Source organism: Mercenaria mercenaria, chromosome 14 (genome assembly GCF_021730395.1).
Source record: "Mercenaria mercenaria strain notata chromosome 14, MADL_Memer_1, whole genome shotgun sequence".
Classification (NCBI taxonomy): domain Eukaryota; kingdom Metazoa; phylum Mollusca; class Bivalvia; order Venerida; family Veneridae; genus Mercenaria; species Mercenaria mercenaria.
The window spans coordinates 33,817,892-33,839,069 of record NC_069374.1 but is presented as its reverse complement, the minus strand read 5'-3'; the positions used below and the strand labels follow the sequence as shown (position 1 = coordinate 33,839,069).

Below are 21,178 nucleotides of genomic sequence, written 5' to 3'. Positions count from 1 at the left end.
AATACCTGGCATATTAAACAAGAGGACCATGATGGTCCTGAATCGCTCACCTCTTCCCACATGACCCAGTTTTGAGTATGACATCGTTTTTTCTATTATTTGACATAGTGACCTAGTTTTTGAGCTCATGTGACCCAGTTTTGAACTTGACCTAGATATTATCAAGATAAAAATTCTGACCAATTTCAAGAAGATCATTGAAAAATATGGTCTCTAGAGAGGTCACAAGGTTTTTTTCTATTATTTGACCTGTTGACCTAGTTTTTGAAGGTACTTGACCCTGTTTTGAATTTTATCTAGATATCATCAAGGTGAACATTCTCACTAATTTTCATGAAGATCTCATGAAAAATATGGCCTCTAGAGAAGTCACAAGGTTTTTCTATTTTTATACCTACTGGCCCAGTTTTTGACCGCACGTGACCGACAGGGCTCCGGAAATTTGGATAACTCAATCAGTCCGAAACGAAAATCCTGACATCGGCGCTACCCCACCCACTGCATTCCCAATATTACATATTTTGTAAAACGTGATAGAGTAAAGATATAATCATGTCATGCATTAAAACTGAGTTACCGGTCACCGCGTGTTTCCATACAATGAAGACAGTTATTCAGTGTTATGTGTGATTGTTACTTTGTTTAAATTTCGATTTTTTTCCGAGAAAATACTTGTAGGCTGATCACTACCAAATAGAATGTAAGCCTCCGCAGGTCTAGTCACAAGTAGTCCAAATATAAATAGTACTATCTTTTTTCCTTTCCTAGTGCATTTTCTCGGCAGCAACGTGCTTACTTTTCCCTACCCGCGTTTCAGTATGTATCACTTTGCATTCTAATGAAATCGGCATGTTCCTATCGCATGCTAGATAAAAATGGCGGCGTAAGAATTTAATGTCACGAAAAGAGAAATTGAAAGAAGCGAAAGTAGTAAATTCTCAGCGGTTTATTTAAAACGAACTGTAGTTTTCAATATTCAGAAAAGTTAACACCTACCTTTTCTTTTTGTTTTCTAAGTACGATCTCCATTCTTTATAGGGAATATACAGTGCGTTCGTGAAAATTTCTGAAGATATGCTAGAAAATGTGGGAAACGGTGTTATGAAGTGATGGATTTATATGAAAATAAGAACCACCTGGATTCTAAATTTTCAGCCTTTAAAAATAGATGTTATTTTGAAACCCCCTTTTCAATAGAATGACTAACATTGCGATAAAGTCCCTTATATGGTGTTTAATACCGGGCATTTAAACAAGAGGACCATGATGGTCCTGAATCGCTCACCTCTTCCCACATGACCCATTTTGAGTATGACATCGTTTTTTCTATTATTTGACATAGTGACCTAGTTTTTGAGCTCATGTGACCCAGTTTTGAACTTGACCTAGATATTATCAAGATAAAAATTCTGACCAATTTCAAGAAGATCCATTGAAAAATATGGTCTCTAGAGAGTCAAAAGGGTTTTTCTATTATTTGACCTGTTGACCTAGTTTTGAAGGTACTTGACCCTGTTTTGAATTTTATCTAGATATCATCAAGGTGAACATTCTCACTAATTTTCATGAAGATCTCATGAAAAATATGGCCTCTAGAGAAGTCACAAGGTTTTTCTATTTTTATACCTACTGGCCCAGTTTTTGACCGCACGTGACCGACAGGGCTCCGGAAATTTGGATAACTCAATCAGTCCGAAACGAAAATCCTGACATCGGCGCTACCCCCCCCACTGCATTCCCAATATTACATATTTTGTAAACGTGATAGAGTAAAGATAAATCATGTCATGCATTAAAACTGAGTTAACGGCACCGCGTGTTTCCATACAATGAAGACAGTTATTCAGTGTTATGTGTGATTGTTACTTTGTTTAAATTTCGATTTTTTTCCGAGAAAATACTTGTAGGCTGATCACTACCAAATAGAATGTAAGCCTCCGCAGGTCTAGTCACAAGTAGTCCAAATATAAATAGTACTAATCTTTTTTCCTTTCCTAGTGCATTTTCTCGGCAGCAAAGTGCTATTTTTTACCCTACCGCGTTTCAGTATGTATCACTTTGCATTCTAATGAAATCGGCATGTTCCTATCGCATGCTAGATAAAAATGGCGGCGTAAGAATTTAATGTCACGAAAAGAGAAATTGAAAGAAGCGAAAAGTAGTAAATTCAGCGGGTTGATTTAACGAACTGTAGTTTTCTATATAAAAGTTAACACCCCTTTTCTTTTTGTTTTTCTAAAGTAGCGATCTAGTTCTTTATGGGAATATAAGTGTCTGAAAATCTGATATGCTAGAAAATGTCGAAACACCGTTATGAAGTGAGTGGATTTTATATGAAATAAAGAACAGCTGGATTTAGTGGTGTTCAGCCTATAAGGGACAATACATGTTATTTTCTGAAACCCCTCGAAAATGAATGGAAATGCCATTAATCTATTCTTTATGATGTAAAACGGTAACAAACGGCTGAAAACGCTTAAATTTCTTGTGTTTTTGGAATTTAGATCGAATTTTCGACCAGGTGGCACTATTTTGGTTCGTTTTAGGACCTAGTAAATGTCTTTTCTCGCATTTTAGCACTTCAGTTGTCTAAATAATATTGAAATTAGCATGTTTCTGAATGAAAATGACAAACATCGTAACGATTAAATGGATGTTAAATGTAAATTCCACGAATAAGGTAAAATTAATTGAAATATTGCTTGCACAGGGCTAAATTTTGCATATTTTTGGGGATGGGGGTGACCTGTAATGAATTGTCATTTCTCTATATTTTCTCAATATTTTGCACTAAAACAAAGCAGAATCATTGTGAAATAGGTGTACCTTGAGAATGAACGCAAATTCATGGAAAAATCAAACAAAAATTTTCTCTTATAGGCTGATCACTACCAAATAGAATGTAAGCCTCCGCAGGTCTAGTCACAAGTAGTCCAAATATAAATAGTACTAATCTTTTTTCCTTTCCTAGTGCATTTTCTCGGCAGCAACGTGCTTACTTTTACCCTACCGCGTTTCAGTATGTATCACTTTGCATTCTAATGAAATCGCATGTTCCTATCGCATGCTAGATAAAAATGGCGGCGTAAGAATTTAATGTCACGAAAAGAGAAATTGAAAGAAGCGAAAGTAGTAAATTCAGCGGGTTGTATTTAACGAACTGTAGTTTTCTTATATAAAAGTTAACACCCCCTTTTCTTTTTGTTTTTCTAAAGTAGCGATCTAGTTCTTTATGGGAATATAAGTGTCTGAAAATCTGATATGCTAGAAAATGTCGAAAACACCGTTATGAAGTGAGTGGATTTTATATGAAATAAAGAACAGCTGGATTTAGTGGTGTTCAGCCTATAAGGATAAAATTACGAGGCTTGAATTTCTGTCTAAAACCCAAAATGAACGGTACCATACAGCAGATTCTTTGTGTAACGGTCATCTTGACGGAATTCTGAAAAACGCTTAAAATATTCTTGTAAGTTTTTGGAATTTAAGAATACATTTGCGGACCAAAGGGGGTACTTTATTGGTTCTATTTAGGATAGTAAATGTCCGCTGTTCCACGGATATTTATGCACTTAGTTGTACTCAATAATACTTGAAAATTATATGTTTCTTTGAATGTAAAATAAATTTATTTCGTAACGATTTAAAGACCGATTTGATAAACCCCGAATAACGGTAACAATCTATTGCAATTTTTTTTTTTCTTTTTCACGTCGGGCTAACATTTTGCATTTTTTATGGGGTGACCTGTAATTAATAAGTCATTTTTATAATTTTTCGTGTATTTTTAAACAAAAACCATAATGTACAATAAGCTCTTTGAAATAGGGGACCTTTTTACCATGAAACGCCTTTGAAATTCCATGGATTTTAAATCAAAAACAAAAATTTGTCTCTTATGGCGTCAAAAATAAAACATGTAGCCTCGCAGAGTCCCTAGTACATGTAGTGCACAAATATCAAAGTACTCAATGTTTGAGTTTTATTTCTAGGGGGGCAACTTTCCTCTTCTTTGGAAGCAACAGTCTTACTTTTCTCCTTTTTCGGGACGAGTTTTTCACTTATAATCGGTTGAAGTAAGTCCACTTTGCATCAATGCAAATTCGGCATGTTCCTATCGAACTGCTAGATAAAATGGGCGTACAGAAATTTTAATGTCACGAAAAGAGAAATTGAAAGAAGCGAAAAGTAGTAATTCAGCGGGTTGTATTTAACGAACTGTAGTTTTCTTTATAAAGTTAACACCCCCTTTTCTTTTTGTTTTTCTAAAGTAGCGATCTAGTTCTTTATGGGAATATAAGTGTCTGAAAATCTGATATGCTAGAAAATGTCGAAACACCGTTATGAAGTGAGTGGATTTTATATGAAATAAAGAACAGCTGGATTTAGTGGTGTTCAGCCTGTAAGGATAAAATTACGGAGGCATTGACACCGTGTGCGTAACTAGTCTAAAAGCCAACGCACGTGACCGGTACCGTATACACGGCAGATACTTTGTGATGTTTCCTCATTCTTTGACGGAATTCTATAAAATACAATTACATGACACATATTCTCTGCTAAACAGTCTCGGTATTTTAAGAATACACTGCCGCGGACCGAATGTGTACGTTATATGAACGCTGAGATCTAATTTCCCGCATGTATAGTACCAAAAGGTCACGCGTGTTGGCCACGGATATTTCATTTCACTTATGTTGTACTTCAATAGCAGCTACATTTTAAAAGTTATATGTTCTCTTCTGATGTAAACAAATTTCATTTTGAAACGTTTTTTAAAAGACCGATTTGATAAACAGCACCACTCCGGTTTTCTTTACATTCGTGTTTGCCAGTCCATTTTTTTTTTTCTTTTTCTTTTTTGCACCGTCGGGTTGCAAAGACGATTTTCTGCACTTGTTTCAACTGGAGCCCCAACAAATGAATCCTGTAATTTTTTCAAATCAAGTAATCATAAAAAATATTTTGACTGGTTTTCCGTGTGATGTCTCATTAAATCAAAAACCTATAATGTACAATTATAGCTCTTTGATTAAATGCAGTGACCATTTGTTTTTTACCATGATGAAACATAGCCTTTTGAAATAAACCATCCATCGGATTTTAAATAAAAGAAGTGGATCCCAGTCGAAATGATTTGGATCCAGTCAGACATATTTGGAAACCAGTCAAAAATGTTTAATACATTGCAGTCGGCTGTCTGCAAACATTAAAGGATGTGCCGCGCTAGTACTGATTGCGTCATGTGCTAATTACGGACCGATTATCAAAGTGACAGTCAGACTGTTTGACACGTTTATTGATTATCTGAGGGTGCGACCAACAATTTCCTGCTTGGCTGTAGATGGTGTATTGAGATATCAGACAGAAATTTATACTTTTCTCCATTTTTACGGGACCGATTTTTTTTGTTTTTTCACTTTATGAATCGGTCTGAAAAGTAAAAAATCGGTCCAAAACCGACAAACCGGCAAATTTCCGAAGCCCTGGTGACCGAGTTTCGAAACTGACCTAGATATCATCAAGGTGAACATTCAGATCAATTTTCATGAAGATCCACTGAAAAATATGGCCTCTAGAGAGGTCAAAAGATTTTAATAATTTTAGACCTACTGACCTAGTTTTTGACCGCAGTTGACCCAGTTTCAAACTTGACCTAGATATCATCAAGATGAACATTCAGACCAACTTTCATACAGATCCCATGAAAAGTATGGCCCCTAGAGAGGTCACAAGGTTTTTTTATTATTTGACCTACTGACCTAGTTTTTTAAGGCACGTAATCCAGTTTCAAACTTGACCTAGATATCATTAAGGTGAACATTCTGACCAATTTTTATGGAGATCCATTCACAAGTATGGCCTCTAGAGAGGTCACAAGGTTTTTCTATTTTTAGACCTACTGACCTAGTTTTTGACCACACATGACCCTGTTACGAACTTGACCTAGATATCATCAAGATGAACATTCAGACTAACTTTCATACAGATCCCATGAAAAATATGGACTTTAGAGAGGTCACAAGGTTTTTCTATTATTTGACCTACTGACCTAGTTTTTGATGGCACGTGACCCACTTTCAAAACTGACCTAGATATCATCAAGATGAACATTCAGACCAACTTTCATACAGATCCCATGAAAAATATGGCCTCTAGAGAGGTCACAAGGTTTTTCTATTATTTGACCTACTGACCTAGTGATTGAAGGCACGTGACCCACTTTCAAACTTGACCTAGATATCATCAAGGTGAACATTCAGACCAACTTTCATGAAGATCTCATAGAAAATATGGCCTCTAGAGAGGTCACAAGGTTTTTCTATTATTTGACCTACTGACCTAGTTTTTGATGGCACGTGACCCACTTTCGAATTTGACCTAGATATCATCAAGGTGAACATTCTGACCAAATTTCAAGAAGATCTCATGAAATATATGGCCTCTAGAGAGGTCACAAGGTTTTTCTATTTTTTAGACCTACTGACCTAGTTTTTGACCGCACGTGACCCAGTTTCGAACTTGACCTAGATATCATCAAGATGAACATTCAGGCCAACTTTCATACATATCCCATGAAAAATGTGGCCTTTAGAGAGGTCACAAGGTTTTTCTATTATTTGACCTACTGACCTAGTTTTTGACGGCACGTGACCCACTTTCGAACTTGACCTAGATAGCATCAAGGTAAACATTCTGACCAATTTTTATGAAGATCTTGTGAAATATATGGCCTCTAGAGAGGTCACAAGGTTTTTCTATTTTTTAGACCTACTGACCTAGTTTTTGATGGCACGTGATCCAGTTTCGAACTTGACCTAGATATCATCAAGGTGAACATTCTGACCAATTTTCATGAAGATCTTGTGAAATATATGGCCTCTAGAGAGGTCACATGGTTTTTCTATTTTTAGACCTACTGACCTAGTTTTTAAAGGCACGTGACCCAGTTTCGAACTTGACCTAGATATCATCAAGATGAACATTCTGACCAACTTTCATAAAGATCCCATGAAAAATGTGACCTCTAGAGTGGTCACAAGCAAAAGTTTACGGACGCACGCACGCACGGACGGACGGACGACGGACACTGCGCGATCACAAAAGCTCACCTTGTCACTTTGTGACAGGTGAGCTAAAAAAAAACAGGGAAGGTTCTGGAATAGGACATCTCTGTGTCTTGCTCTATGCTCCAACTAATATAAACATTTTTTACCTTTAAGGTATTGGACCCCTAAAAGTAATGTTTAAACAAGAGCTGTCAGTTGACAGCGCACTCGACTATTCTCAGTGCTTGATAGTATAATATAAGCTATGAGTAAAACTTTAACATTACAATAAGCATATTCTAAGTCGAAAAGGGGCCATAATTCAGTCAAAATACTTGATAGAGTTGCCTCCTCCTTTTTACAGACTGGGGTCATGATGGTAAACAAGTATGCAAAATATGAAAGCAATACCTCAATGGACTTCGAAAATATTTGGGGTGGTACGCAAACTTTAACATTACAATAAGCATATTCTAAGTCGAAAAGGGGCCATAATTCAGTCAAAATGCTTGATAGAGTTGCCTCCTCCTTTTTACAGACTGGGGCCTGATGGTAAACAAGTATGCAAAATATGAAAGCAATATCTCAATGGACTTTGAAAATATTTGGGGTGGTACGCAAACTTTAACATCTGTGTGACGCTAACGCTCACGCCAGGGCGAGTAGGATAGCTCCCCTATTCTTCGAATAGTCAAGCTAAAAATAACCTTGGGGCAGAAGTAAAACCTACCTGCATTTCTTCCACAATATGTAATCTAAAGAATGAAGGCAAAATAGAGAATTTTTACCGCATGTAACTCAGTATTTTTAAAGATGTCTAACTCTACCCCTCCTGATTCAGAGGTAAATTCACTTTGAACAGTAAGAAATCGCTTATAAAATGAACATTTTCGACTTTTGTACAATAAATCCATAATTAGTCATGAAAGAAGTAAACACTTACTAGAAAAAAGGAAGATATGGAGAAAAAAAAAATGTTGGTCCCAGTGGGGCTTGAACCTACACCCCCCTGAAAATTGCAGTCAAAGTAGGTTTATGGTTGGAATTGAATACTCTTCAAAAAGGAGGTACTATATTATGGGTCCAATACCTTAAATTTATATTTGTTTATGTATGTTGACTTTAGAGTACAGTCAAACTTCGTTTGCTCAAACTTGGATAATTCATACACCAGCCTGCACTCGAACTTGCCATTAGGTCCCGGTAATATCCCTGTTTAATTAATTTTGTTTGACGGCTCGAACTAACGATAACTTAAACAAATTCAACAGGCCCCGCGGAGTTCAAGCGAACAATGTTCAACAGTAATTGACTTACTGGGAAAGGTTCTGGCCCCTCCTGTATAACAAATCCCTCAATTACATGTGTCAGTATGTGGGGTTTAACAATGGCCCTCTGTTTCTCCACAGGATGATCCGGTATGGAAGCTGGCTTGATCTCTAACTCTACAACTGGAGCTTCCTTCATCTCCATCTCCAGCTGCAATAACACAAAGTTTACAGTACAACCAGTGTTCGTATGAGCCGCACCATGAGAAAACCAACAAAGTGCGTTTGCGACCAGCATGGATCCAGACCAGCCAGCGCATCCGCACAGTCAGGTCAGGATCCATGCTGTTCGCTTTCAAAGCCTATTGCAATTAGAGAAACCGTCAGCAAACAGCATGGATCCTAACCAGACTGCGCAGAGGCGCAGGCTGGTCTGGATCCATGCTGGTCGCAAAGCCACTATGTTGGTTTTCTCATGGCGCGGCTCATATTTCTATTTATTTGATTTTGAGTTTCATTTGCATTGTCTTTCACAGTATTGCATCATTCTCTGTACAAACTGGCAACTTCTCCGCATGTAAAATCATCACAGACATAAAGCACATCCAGAGAACAGTCTTTCTCAATATTCCTTATAACAAAAGTGGTGGATAATACAGAATCCATGAATAAACTTCCAACCTCTAAGATTCAATGCCTTTTGTTTAACACAGTGAGCTATCCAGACTGTCTGATAAAATTCCTCAATTTAAAAAAAAATCAATATTTTGCTTGGGTGTTAAACATAAAACAAAAGAATATTGCTATGTAAAATGTGTACACTTTTTACTGCATAAGGGATATTGAAAATTTTCAATCCAAATTTCAGTGAACATCTGTATCAGTATGATTCATTTACTTGTTTAGCTTCAATCTTTTCACTTCCTGCAGAATTGTCAGCATCTTCAGAAGCTGCTTCCTCATTGGCTGATTTCCTATCTACCTCTGAATCTGATTGGCTCTTGCTGTCAGGTGACCCAAACACAGGCAGGCTTGTGGTTGGTGTTGATGGTTTGGAGGAGGGAGACTGGGTGGGGTCTGATTTAATCTGACTTGTGACTGGAAAATAAAGCATACTATGTTGCAACTACATATCTTCAGTTATCAAACTAGAATTGTGTCCGTAGCCATTCTCTAAATAGCAAAGTGTTTATTAAGAAAGGGCCATAATTCTAGAAAAATACCTACAGGAAAAAGTTTATTATTTAAGGTCATCTTCACATGAAGGTCCTTCAACTGTGAAACTTTCAAGCATATACTTTCAATAGGGTTTTCAGAGTTGGACACACAAGATTTTTCTCTATATTCTATATAGCAAAACTATCAAAGGGCCATAACTGTGGTAAAAATCTTTTCTTTATAGTTATCTGCACATCAAGGTTGTTCATCCGTGAAAGTTTGAAGCAAATCAGGCTAATAGTGTGGGAGGAGTTGGACACACAAATTTTTTTCTCTATATATTATATAGCAACACTATCAAAGGGCCATAACTGCGGTAAAATTAGTAACAGAAAAAATTCCTTCCTTTGCGGTCATCTGCACATCAAGGCTGTTTATCTGTGAAAGTTTGAAGCAAACCAGGCTAATAGTGCGGGAGGAATTGGACACATAAGATTTCAAGATGAACAGATGGACGGATGTAAGTACGAACAGCAGCAATGCTATATGCCCCCCTCCCCACATAAATGTGTGGGGGCATAAAAACATCCTAGTAATTACAGTCAGTATGGGAAACTTCTCAGAAACTTGATACTAAACACAGACTTTTGGGAAGCAAAATTTTCATTTTGTACTTGTTTCTTTCAAAAGGCCCAGTGCATAAAAATAAACATGATACCATTAAACGAAATACACCATTGCCAACCTCTGAGACTTTTTGAAATTTCTACTGTTCGAAATTTTTTCAACTATTTTTTTCTTCACATCTAAATAAATTTTGCAAACCTGTTGAAGTTACAGCTGGTGATGATTTGCCTGTCCCTTTTGGTCTTCCCTTGGGTTTGGGCATCGTCTGGGTGCCAGTTTTAGCAGTGCCGGTCATGCTGGTGGGCGGAACCTTCGCAGTGACAGGTTTTGACACTGATGGAAGGAGAACTTTACCTGTCTGCGCTGCAGTTGTTTGCTTCTGTATGGGTACTGCCACAGTCTGTAAAATATAGAGGATATCTGCTTGTTTCAGTTAGAAATTGAAATATCTTCCATTAAAAAAACACCAGATGCAGTATTATCTTGAGTGGGAATTTTTATTCTAGGTCTAGCACGTTTTTTTTCTCAACAACATTTATTTATATAAGGGTGGGCAGTTAACCTAACCAATAACCCCAGGTAGCAAGTGACTAACTTAATCAGACAACTAGAGCTGCTTCTGAGAAAAGCGCATGTATCCCACAACTGCCTTATCATCTAAATAGTAAGTCTGTGTCTTTATATATTGTTTACTCACAGAAAATATACCTTTGATAGTTTTGGAGTAAGTGTTGGAATAAGCGGCCTATCGGATATGTGTTGGAGTAAGCGGCCTATCGGTATTTCACGGGCCATAATTCTAAAGTGCCTGAGCCGATATGGCTAGTTATCGAACTTGGCCGAGGATTTATTGGCAAACACATTTTGTTCAAGTTTGGTGAAGATCAGATGAGAAATTTTCGACTTAAGAGTGCGGACAAGATTTGTGACGGACGGACACACAGACAGGAGTAAATAAATATGTCTTCCACCACACCAGTGATGTGGGAGACATAATTACTAGAAGATGCTAATTATCTTGTATAGAGATTAAGGTAGTTCTGCACGTTTGATAAACCGGAAGTGATGGCGTAACGTCATTTTTCCGGAAAACGTAGAATATAGACTGGATTCGGCGTACGGAAATGAAAATCATTTTATGGATTAATCGCAACCTGTGAGTAAATTTATTAGTGGTTCTGTTGCTATATTTCTAAAGTCGAAATATGATATTAAAATATATCACACGTTAAATAATACAAAATAATTTCTTAAAATTAGCGTGAAATGTCCGGTTTACTTTAATCATGGTCAAATATCTCAAAAATAAGAACACGGACCTATACATTTTATTTCATCAAATCATAGGCCATGTCTTTATTTACAATTGTGAGAAGTTTCATCAAAATCTACATTGCAGAAAAATTTCTATACACGAAAATGTTATGAATGTTATGATTTTCCCATAGACTCCCGTTATGAAGTATTGCGTGAGGTCCCTATTTTTCAAATCAGTCTAGCAAAAAATCAAACACACGACCCTATCTTTTTTATTTGCTGAATTTTCTAGGTATATTCTGAAGTTTTGAAAAATCAGAGTTTAATCAAATTCTACATTGTAGAAACAATTTCGATCAAAACGTGCAGAACTACCTTAACTACACCTTCCCAAGCAAGTACAGAAAATGCAAACTTTCTTCTGTCTCAAACTGGTTGATATTACCTGCAGTGTTTGTTGATTTGGATTTTTGAAGTTTGTGTTCATGGCTGTCTGGACACCTGTTACTAAGCCTTGAGCTTGAACTGGATTGGCTGACCTGATGTACAGTCCTTGACCTGTAAATACATAATCATATCAAAGATTTTAGGAAAATAAGTGTATGTCCACTTTCTGCAGATGACATATAGTAAGTTTCCCTTGAAAACATTCAGCCTGCTGGTGGCAAGTGATTTTGCCTTTGTGACCAGTGCACACCAGGATCAGCCTGCACTGTTCACTATTCAGTCAGTAAATTTTCAGAGAGCACCTCTTCGAATAACAAGAGCTTGTCGAACACGAAATGCCCCCCGTTGATGCATTCAATAGTTGCACAAGGAACAGAAATTATTTACTCACTGTAAACAAAAGTTCTACTGTTCTGGTTCAATGTGACATTTGACCTACTGACCTCAAAATCAACAGGGGTCATCTGCTGGTCATGATCAACCTCCCTATTAAGTTTAGTGATCCTAGGCCCAAGCGTTCTCAAGGTATTGTCCGGAAAGGGTTTAACTGTTCCGGGTCAATGTGACCTTGACCTTTTGCCTACATACCTCAAAATCTATAGGGGTCATCTACAGGTCATAATCAACCTCCCTATCAAGTTTCATGATCCTAGGCCTAAGCGTTCTCAAGTTATTGTCTGGAAACAGTTTAACTGTTCTGGGTCACTGTAACCTTGACCTTTGACCTACTGACCTTAAAATCAATAGGGGTCATCTGCTGGTCATGATAAACCTCTCTATCACCTTTCATGACCCTTGGCCCAAGCGTTCTCAAGTTAACGTCCAGCAGGGTTGCCAGCACTCTGGGTGAATAAAATTCCCTGACTTTTCCCTGACCAATTCATGTTTTTCACTGACCAAAACCGCCAAACATTTAAACGGTCTCCTGACCTCCCCTATAGCCGTCCAATCCTCCCATTATTTTTTTTCCAAATGTTTTGTATTTATTTTCCAATATATTAAACATAAACATCAAACACAATGATAATAAACATGGTTTTCTTTCTTGTATGACTGTTTTGTGGTCAAGTCAATGAAACATAATTGTGACTATTGGTCAGTGAAACCTAATTATTAAGAGATACATATCAAAAGCATCTTTGCAAGACAGGTAACTATCAAAAATCTAACATCTTTTAAGGTACACTTTCCTCATGGTAAAAACAATAAAGTATGGTTAATAACAAGACCATTGGAACCCTGCTTGTATTAGCAAAATATCATTCTCAAAAATCCAAGATCTGTTATTATACAGTTTCCTAGAGGCAAAAACAATAAAACACCATGGCTAATAGCAAGACCATTGGAATCATATTGACAAAGCATCACTCTCAAAACCCAAGATCTCTTAATATACAGTGTCCTAGTCACTGTGGCAAAAACAATAAAGCATCATGACTAATACTGTAGTAGCAAGACTATTGGAATCCTATTGGCAAAACATCTCTCTCAAAACCCAAGATCTTTTAATAGTTTCCTAGTGGCATAACAATAAAGCATTGATAATAACAAGATCATAGCCTTTCAGTCTTCAAGCAAAATCAGTGTTTAAAGAAAAATGGGGGATTTAAACAAATTAAATGCATGTTACAGTATTACATCATTAAACTTTGTTTTTAATTACTTAAATTTAATGCTTGAAGACTGCCATAGCCACAAAAGTTTAAAATGATTAACTTCTTCGAGCTTTGAAATCATTTTTCCCTGACTTTCCAGGATTTTCATTTTTCACTGACCAAATTTTAAAATTCCCTGACAATTCCCTGACCTTGAAAAAGAAACCAATTTCCCTGACTTTTCAAGACTGCTGGCAACCCTGTCCAGAAACCGTTTAACTCTTCCTGGCCAATCTGACCTTGAACTTTGACCAAATGATCTCAAAATCAATAGGGGTCATCTGATGGTCATGATCAATCTCCCTATCAATTTTCCTGATCCTAGGCCCAAGCGTTCTTGAGTTATCGCCCAGAAACCGTTTAACTGTTCTGGGTCACTGTGACCTTGAACTTTGATATACTGACCTCAAAATCAATAGGGGTCATCTGCTGGTCATGACCAACCTCCCTATCAACTTTCACGATCCTAGGTCTAAGCAATCTTGAGTTATCATCCGGAAACTGTTTAACTGTTCTGGGTCACTGTGACCTTGAACTTTGATATACTGACCTCAAAATCAATAGGGGTTATCTGCTGGTCATGACTAACCTTCCTATCAACTTTCATGATCCTAGGCCCAAGCGTTCTTGAGTTATCATCCGGAAACTGTTTGAATGTTCAGGGTCACTGTGACCTTGACCTTTGACATACAGACCTCAAGATCAATAGGGGTCATCTGCAGGTGATAACCAACCTTCCTCTCAACTTTCATGATCCTAGGCCCAAGCATTCTTGAGTTATCATCCAAAAACGGATTGGTCTACATACAGACCGACCGACAGACATCTGTGAAACAATAAACCCCTCCTTCTTTGAAGGGGGGCATAATAAATGGTACTGCCTAAACTAAAAGACAGACCAGTCCATTTTAGAAATTTAGCAGGGTAAAGGTTAAATAAATGTCCATTATTTTATCATCAATGAATTTTTGTTGCCAGAGACAGCCATTCTGGCAAAAACCAAAGAATTTTATTCCAAAGAAATTAAACTGACTTCACAGTACAATACATAAACATATACATACCAGAAATAATTGTGGGTGTCTGACCTTGGGCTGACATTATGGGCTGCTGTGGGAAATGCTGTAACTGGGACATGGCCTGTAACATCTGGTTGGTGAATACAGGTTGCGACGAGATCAACTGTGCATTTCCGGCATTACTGACCAGTAACTGGGGTTGAGAGAAGCGTATTTGACTCTGTGAACTATTCAACTGTACTTGACCTTGACCAGAATTGGTTGCCATGCCAATCTGCTGACCTTGCTTAGACTGAAAAATGAAACAACTTTTGTACAGTTATGGGAAACATAAAGCATATGTCCAGATAATGCTCCCCCTAGAGTCATGGTTTGAGCTGTGCACCCAGTTAGCTCAGAAGATAAAACAACAATTACATATTACAAAAATGTAGTTTTGAGTCCTAGGCATGCTCTTATCAAACCTTACCAAAGACAGTTTTGTCATACATCTCTGATTCGTGTGGGGAAGTTGGTAGTTTTATACAGAGAACAGGTAAGTTAAGGTAAGGAATCCATTACTGCTGGTTATTTGAGTCACTAACAGCTGATACACAACAGAAATATGTTTGATAGACATTGTTATCCAATGAAGAATTACAAACAAACAGCTACTAACACACTATGACTGTCTTTAAACAAGAGGACCATGATGGTCCTGAATCGCTCACCTATCCCCACATGACCCAGTGTTGAACTGAGTATGACGTCGTTATTTCTATTATTTGACATAGTGACCTAGTTTTTGAGCACATGTGACCTAGATATCATTAAGATAAAAAAGTCTGACCAATTTTCATGAAGATCCATTGAAAAATATGACCTCTAGAGAGGTCACAAGGTTTTTCTATTATTTGACCTAATGACCTAGTTTTTGAAGGCACGTGACCCACTTCTGAATCTGACCTAGATATCATCAAGGTGAACATTCTCACCAATTTTCATGAAGATCTCAAGAAAAATATGGCCTCTAGAGAGGTCACAAGGTTTTTCTATTTTTAGATCTACTGACCTAGTTTTTGACCGCACGTGACCCAGTTTGGAATCTGACCTAGATATCATCAAGATGAACATTCTGATCAATTTTCATGAAGATCTCTTGAAAAATATGGCCTCTAGAGAGGTCACAAGGTTTTTCTATTTTTCGATCTACTGACCTAGTTATTGACCGCACGTGACCCAGTTTCGAACTTGACCTAGATATCATCAAGGTGAACATTCTGACCAATTTTCATGAAGATCCATTGAGAAATATGGCCTCTAGAGAGGTCACAAGGTTTTTCTATTTTTAGACCTCCTGACCTAGTTTTTGATCCCACGTGACCCAGTTTCGAACTTGACCTAGATATCATCAAGGTGAACATTCTGACCAATTTTCATGAAGATCCATTGAGAAATATGGCCTCTAGAAAGGTCACAAGGTTTTTCTATTTTTAGACCTACTGACCTAGTTTTTGACCGCACATGACCCAGTTTCGAACTTGACCTAGATATCATCAAGGTGAACATCCTGACCAATTTTCATGAAAATCCATTGAGAAATATGGCCTCTAAAGAGGTCACAAGGTTTTTCTATTTTTAGACCTCCTGACCTAATTTTTGACCCTACGTGACCCAGTTTCGAACTTGACCTAGAAATTATCAAGATGAACATTCTGACCAATTTTCATGAAGATCTCATGAAAAATATGGCCTCTAGAGAGGTCACAAGATTTTTCTATTTTTAGACCTACTGACCTAGTTTTTGACCGCACATGACCCAGTTTTGAACTTGACCTAGATATCATCAAGATGAACATTCTGACCAACTTTCATAAAGATCCCATGAAAAATGTGACCTCTAGAGTGGACACAAGCAAAAGTTTACGCACGCACGGACGGACGACGGACGCCACGCGATCACAAAAGCTCACCTAGTCACTTTGTGACAGGTGAGCTAAAAAGTTACAGAACAACAAACAAATCTCAGACTGAATTGTGTGACTCTGACAGCAGCATCAAGCCAACATCCAACAAGTATGTAATCTGATGTAAAATAACATTTCTATGACTGACCTGTATTTGTCCAAACGTTTGTCCTGTAGCATATGCTTGTGTTGTCTGTAATTGTCCCGCTGATATCACTCCTGCAAGGCAGACATAATACATGTATGAAACAACACCTGTTCCTAAGAGAGCATGCTCAATTATTCAACAAAATTCTAAGTGCGGAACTAAGGACCATAACTTGGCAAGATTTATATAAATGAGATACTTAATTACAATGTATTACAGATTTAAATGTTACTATGGTAATAACAACAACTTGCATGCGAAACTACAATTTTCTAAGCCAAACAAGGGAGATAATTTGAATTTATTTCAACTAGGAGTTCTCTGACTTGAGTATGTAAGTATGTTTGATAAGGATGATGTTTTGTGTAAAGTTGCAATCCAATATATGTAACTATTACGAATGCGCAGGCTGGTCTGAATCCATGCTGGTCACAAACCCACTATGTTGGTTTTCTCATGGCGCGGCTCATATAGTTGTAACTCAGATACAGCTTGATAGCTGTATGTAAAACTTTAATTGAATTTTCTTAGTTGAATGAAAAAGAGATTCTGCTTTATATTGTAAAGTATCTGCCACTTGAAACCTTGCTTTTATTTTAAGCTTTTCACTCCCATTTTGAGATTTTATTAACGATGTTTACAAAGATTCCAACAAAAGAAACTAGAAAATGCTTCTGTAAAAAAGCGCATGTCTCCCCCAATGCAAAGTCCTATAGGCAAGAAGTCAATAGGGGTCAGGAGCGAAAGTCAAAGAGACACTGATGGTTGGCTGCAATAGGGATCATCTACTTGGCATGTCCAGTCATCCCGCTAAATTTCAACACTCTTGGCCTAGTGGTTCTCAAGTCACTGTTCAGGCTCCTGTGACCTTGACCTTTGATCAAGTGACCTCAAAATAAATAGGGGTCATCTACTCCGATGTCCAATCATCCTATTAAGTTTCAACATTGTAGGTCAAGTGGTTCTCAAGTTATTTCCAAAAAATGACTTTACCACTGTGACCTTGACCTTTAATAGACTGACCCCAAAATCAATAGGGGATATCTACTCTGCATGTTCAATCATCCTATGAAGTTTCAACATTCTGGGTCAAGTGGTTCTCAAGTTATTGATCGGAACTGGTTATCAATGTTCAGGCCCCTGTGACCTTGACCTTTAACAGAGTGACCCCAAAAACAATAGGGGTCATTTACTCTGCATGAACAATCATCCTATGAAGTTTACACATTCTGGGTTGAGAGGTTCTCAAGTTATTGATTGGAAATGGTTTTCCATGTTCAGGCCCCTGTGGCCTTGACCTTTAACAGAGTGACCCTAAAATCGTTAGGGGTCATCTACTCTGCATGACCAATCATCCTATGAAGTTTCATCATTCTGGGTCAAGTGGTTCTCAAGTTACTGACCGGAAACGGTTTTCAATGTTCAGGCCCCTGTGACATTGACCTTTCACAGAGTGACCCCAAAACCGTTAGGGGTCATCTACTCTGCATGACCAATCATCCTATTAAGTTTCAACATTCTGGGTCAAGTGGTTCTCAAGTTACTGACCGGAAATGGTTTTCAATCTTCAGGCCCCTGTGACCTTGACCTTTCACACAGTGACCCCAAAATCGATAGGGGTCATCTACTCTGCATGTACAATCATCCTATGAAGTTTCAACATTCTGGGTCAAGTGGTTCTCTAGTTATTGATCGGAAATGGTTTTCCTTGTTCAGGCCCCTGTGACCTTGACCTTTGATGGAGTGACCCCAAAATCAATAGGGGTCATCTACTCTTTATGAACAATTATCTTATGAAGTTTCAACATTCTGGGTCAAGTGGTTCTCTAGTTATTGATCGGAAATGGTTTTCAATGTTCAGGCCCCTGTGACCTTGACCTTTGATGGAGTGACCCCAAAATCGATAGGGGTCATCTACTCTTCATGACCAATCATCCTATGAAGTTTCAACATTCTGGGTCAAGTGGTTCTCTAGTTATTGATTGGAAATGGTTTTCAATGTTCAGGCCCCTGTGACCTTGACCTTTGACGGAGTGACCCCAAAAACAATAGGGGTCGTCTACTCCAGCAGCCCTACAATCCTATGAAGTTTGAAGGTTCTAGGTCAAATGGTTCTCCAGTTATTGCTCGGAAATGAAGTGTGACGTACGTACGGACAGACGGAAGGACGGACAGACAGGGCAAAAACAATATGTCTCCTGGGGGAGACATAATAAGCAGTCAATCACTCCATTTAAGACATTCCATGAACGTGAATGCCCCTGCGAACACTGAATTTATATACCACTTACCTATCTGGCCCTGTAGAAGGGAACCTGCTTGTCCTAAAATGATTGGTTTTCCTCCAATCATAGCAGTGGCCTGGGCCTGTTGAACCTGAACAAGAAATTAACTAGTCTATTACTAGCAGGCTCATTTAAGTGCCTCATCGATTTTGTTTCTGAAGAGGGATCAGGGACATTGGGGAGCAGGAGACGTGTGGTGGAGGCGGTAAAACAAAGAAAGCTTTCTTGAAATTCAAAAGGTATATTCATTAAATATTGACTTTAGATCATTTGTGACATTAACTCATTTGGTATGATGCTTCCACCAATTTATCTATTATTCCAATTGTCTTAGAACAAAATTGTAGAGAAACATGGTTTATTCAACAGAAAAAGTCAGCTATCGGACACTGTGTATGATAGATTTCATACATTTAGCATTTAATTTAATAATTCTGTCAAGCTATCAAATTAAAAAGTTTGAACAGTAGTTAAACCTGTATGTAAAGAACATGTTCCGGATCTCCCTAGAATAGTACAAACTGCATAATCTCTATACCTGATTCAGGGCATGTAATTGTTGTTGTTGTTGCTGACCCTGGCTTTGTTGCTGAATGTTTGGTTGTTGTTGCTGTTGTTGTTGTTGCTGAGTTGGCTGTGACGACTGTTGTTTGCTGGCGTTCGATAGTGCAGGTTTTACAGCATTTACACTAGCAGTTGCCGTGCTTGTCACCTGTGTACCACTTCCAGATGAAATGTTCATGATGTTTGGTGTTGTGGGCTGAAAATTAAATGATACTTTCCAATTAACCTTTAGCCTGCTGGTTGCAAGTGATTCTGCCTTTGCGAGCAGTGCAGACCAAGATCAGCCTACATCATGGTCTGCACTGCTCGCTATTCAGTCAGTACATTTTCAGTGAATACCCCTTCGAATTATAAATGGTAATGCCCTAAATAAATAAGGGACCAGTCCATTTTAGAAATATAGCAGGCTAAAGGTTAAACGATAGAATTTCAGATCTGGTGCACTAAACAGAAGATTTTATTCCAATTTGTCTTGTCTCGATGTCTGTGTTACAATAGGATTTTTGCTGGAAAACAACAGAAGCTTCCGAGGACCATGGAGCTTTTTTTTTTACCTTGCTTGCTGTGCAATAAGCAACTGGAAGCAGACAACTACTTAACCTATCACAATTAGCCAAGAAACTTTCTAAATAAAAGTTGTCAAGTGGTTAGGATGTCAGCCGTTCATCCAAGAGGTCAGGGGTTGAGCCCCAATGGGGTCATGACAACATCTTCTCATATGACACCAGTACTTGTTTTTCCAGGAAGCAGACTCTAGGGTGATTCAAACAAACTTAAGCTTTTCATCACAATTGAGCAAAAAATAAAAAATTATTAAAAATTTTTAAAAAAGGTATCAAAATCAAACCCCGATTCTTCATAAAGGGTTTTAAAAAATTGTTTTTTAAAAAAGGGCCAGAGACAAATTTATTTTAAACGCTTTTTATTGTCCCTTTTTTTCCCTCGTCTTTAAAGGGGGAATGGGGGACACTTTTTTAAAATTAGGTCCAGCCACAGATCTTTCAATTTAAAATCTTTTTTGAATTACATCCGAAGGATTTCGCTTGTGAAAAACTTAAAATGGGTTTTTCCAAATTTTTGACCCCCCGGAAAATTTCCACACTTTTAAATAAAGGGGTTGCTGCCCAAGCTTTTAAAAAGGGGCAAACCCTTATATAAAACAGGGAATTTCTCTCACGGTTTTATCTTTTGATAAAATAATAAAACAAATACCGGGGTTTTGGGAGTCTGGGGCGGGCCGCCGCTGGGAGAAACTTTTTTTGGGGTTTTTGGGTCCCCCTAATTGCCCCCTGTTGGGTTTTTGATCTGGGGGGGTTCATATTCATACGGGGGCCGGATTGAAATGCAAAATGTAAAAAATAGGGGCTGTCACTTATGGGGGTACAAGGATCCCAAAAAATTTATTTAAACTAAAAAAAGTGTAAGTCCCCCTTTTACGGGACAAAACTGTTTTAACGTATAAAATTTAAAGGGGGACGTGCTATTATAACCCTTTTGAAATTTTTTGGGGGAAAAAAAGTTTTTTTTTGGAAAACCTTTTCCCATATTTTAGAAACAAATTTTTATTTGGGGGCAAATTTTTTAAAATTTTTAGTTTCGTTTTACGGGGGGTTGGGGGGGGGGGGGAAATTTTTTTTAAAAAAAAAAAAAAAATGGTATTTTCCCAAAAATCTTTTTTAATTTTGGGTTTTTTTGGGTGTAAACCATGCTACAATTTTATATTTTGGGATATATCGGGGTTAGGGTTGTTTCCTG

The 21,178-nt window shown here is 37.7% G+C and overlaps 1 protein-coding gene across 2 annotated transcripts in view; it reads right to left on the bottom strand.

Annotated features, from left to right (window-relative positions):
* The window catches only part of LOC123526768 (polyhomeotic-like protein 2), a 36,573-nt gene extending 16,959 nt beyond the window's left edge, over positions 1–19,614 (bottom strand). For both annotated transcript variants that reach the window (XM_053523245.1, XM_053523246.1), the window contains exons 1-8: positions 19,398–19,614; positions 18,866–18,950; positions 16,575–16,645; positions 14,526–14,772; positions 11,805–11,917; positions 10,301–10,502; positions 9,216–9,415; positions 8,367–8,528 (exon numbers count right to left, since the gene is read on the bottom strand). In XM_053523245.1, coding sequence (XP_053379220.1) covers positions 8,367–8,528; positions 9,216–9,415; positions 10,301–10,502; positions 11,805–11,917; positions 14,526–14,772; positions 16,575–16,645; positions 18,866–18,950; positions 19,398–19,601 — 1,284 coding nt within the window. In that variant the 5' untranslated portion in view covers positions 19,602–19,614. The remainder of the gene's footprint in view (positions 1–8,366; positions 8,529–9,215; positions 9,416–10,300; positions 10,503–11,804; positions 11,918–14,525; positions 14,773–16,574; positions 16,646–18,865; positions 18,951–19,397) is intronic.
* Positions 19,615–21,178: the final 1,564 nt, after the last annotated feature.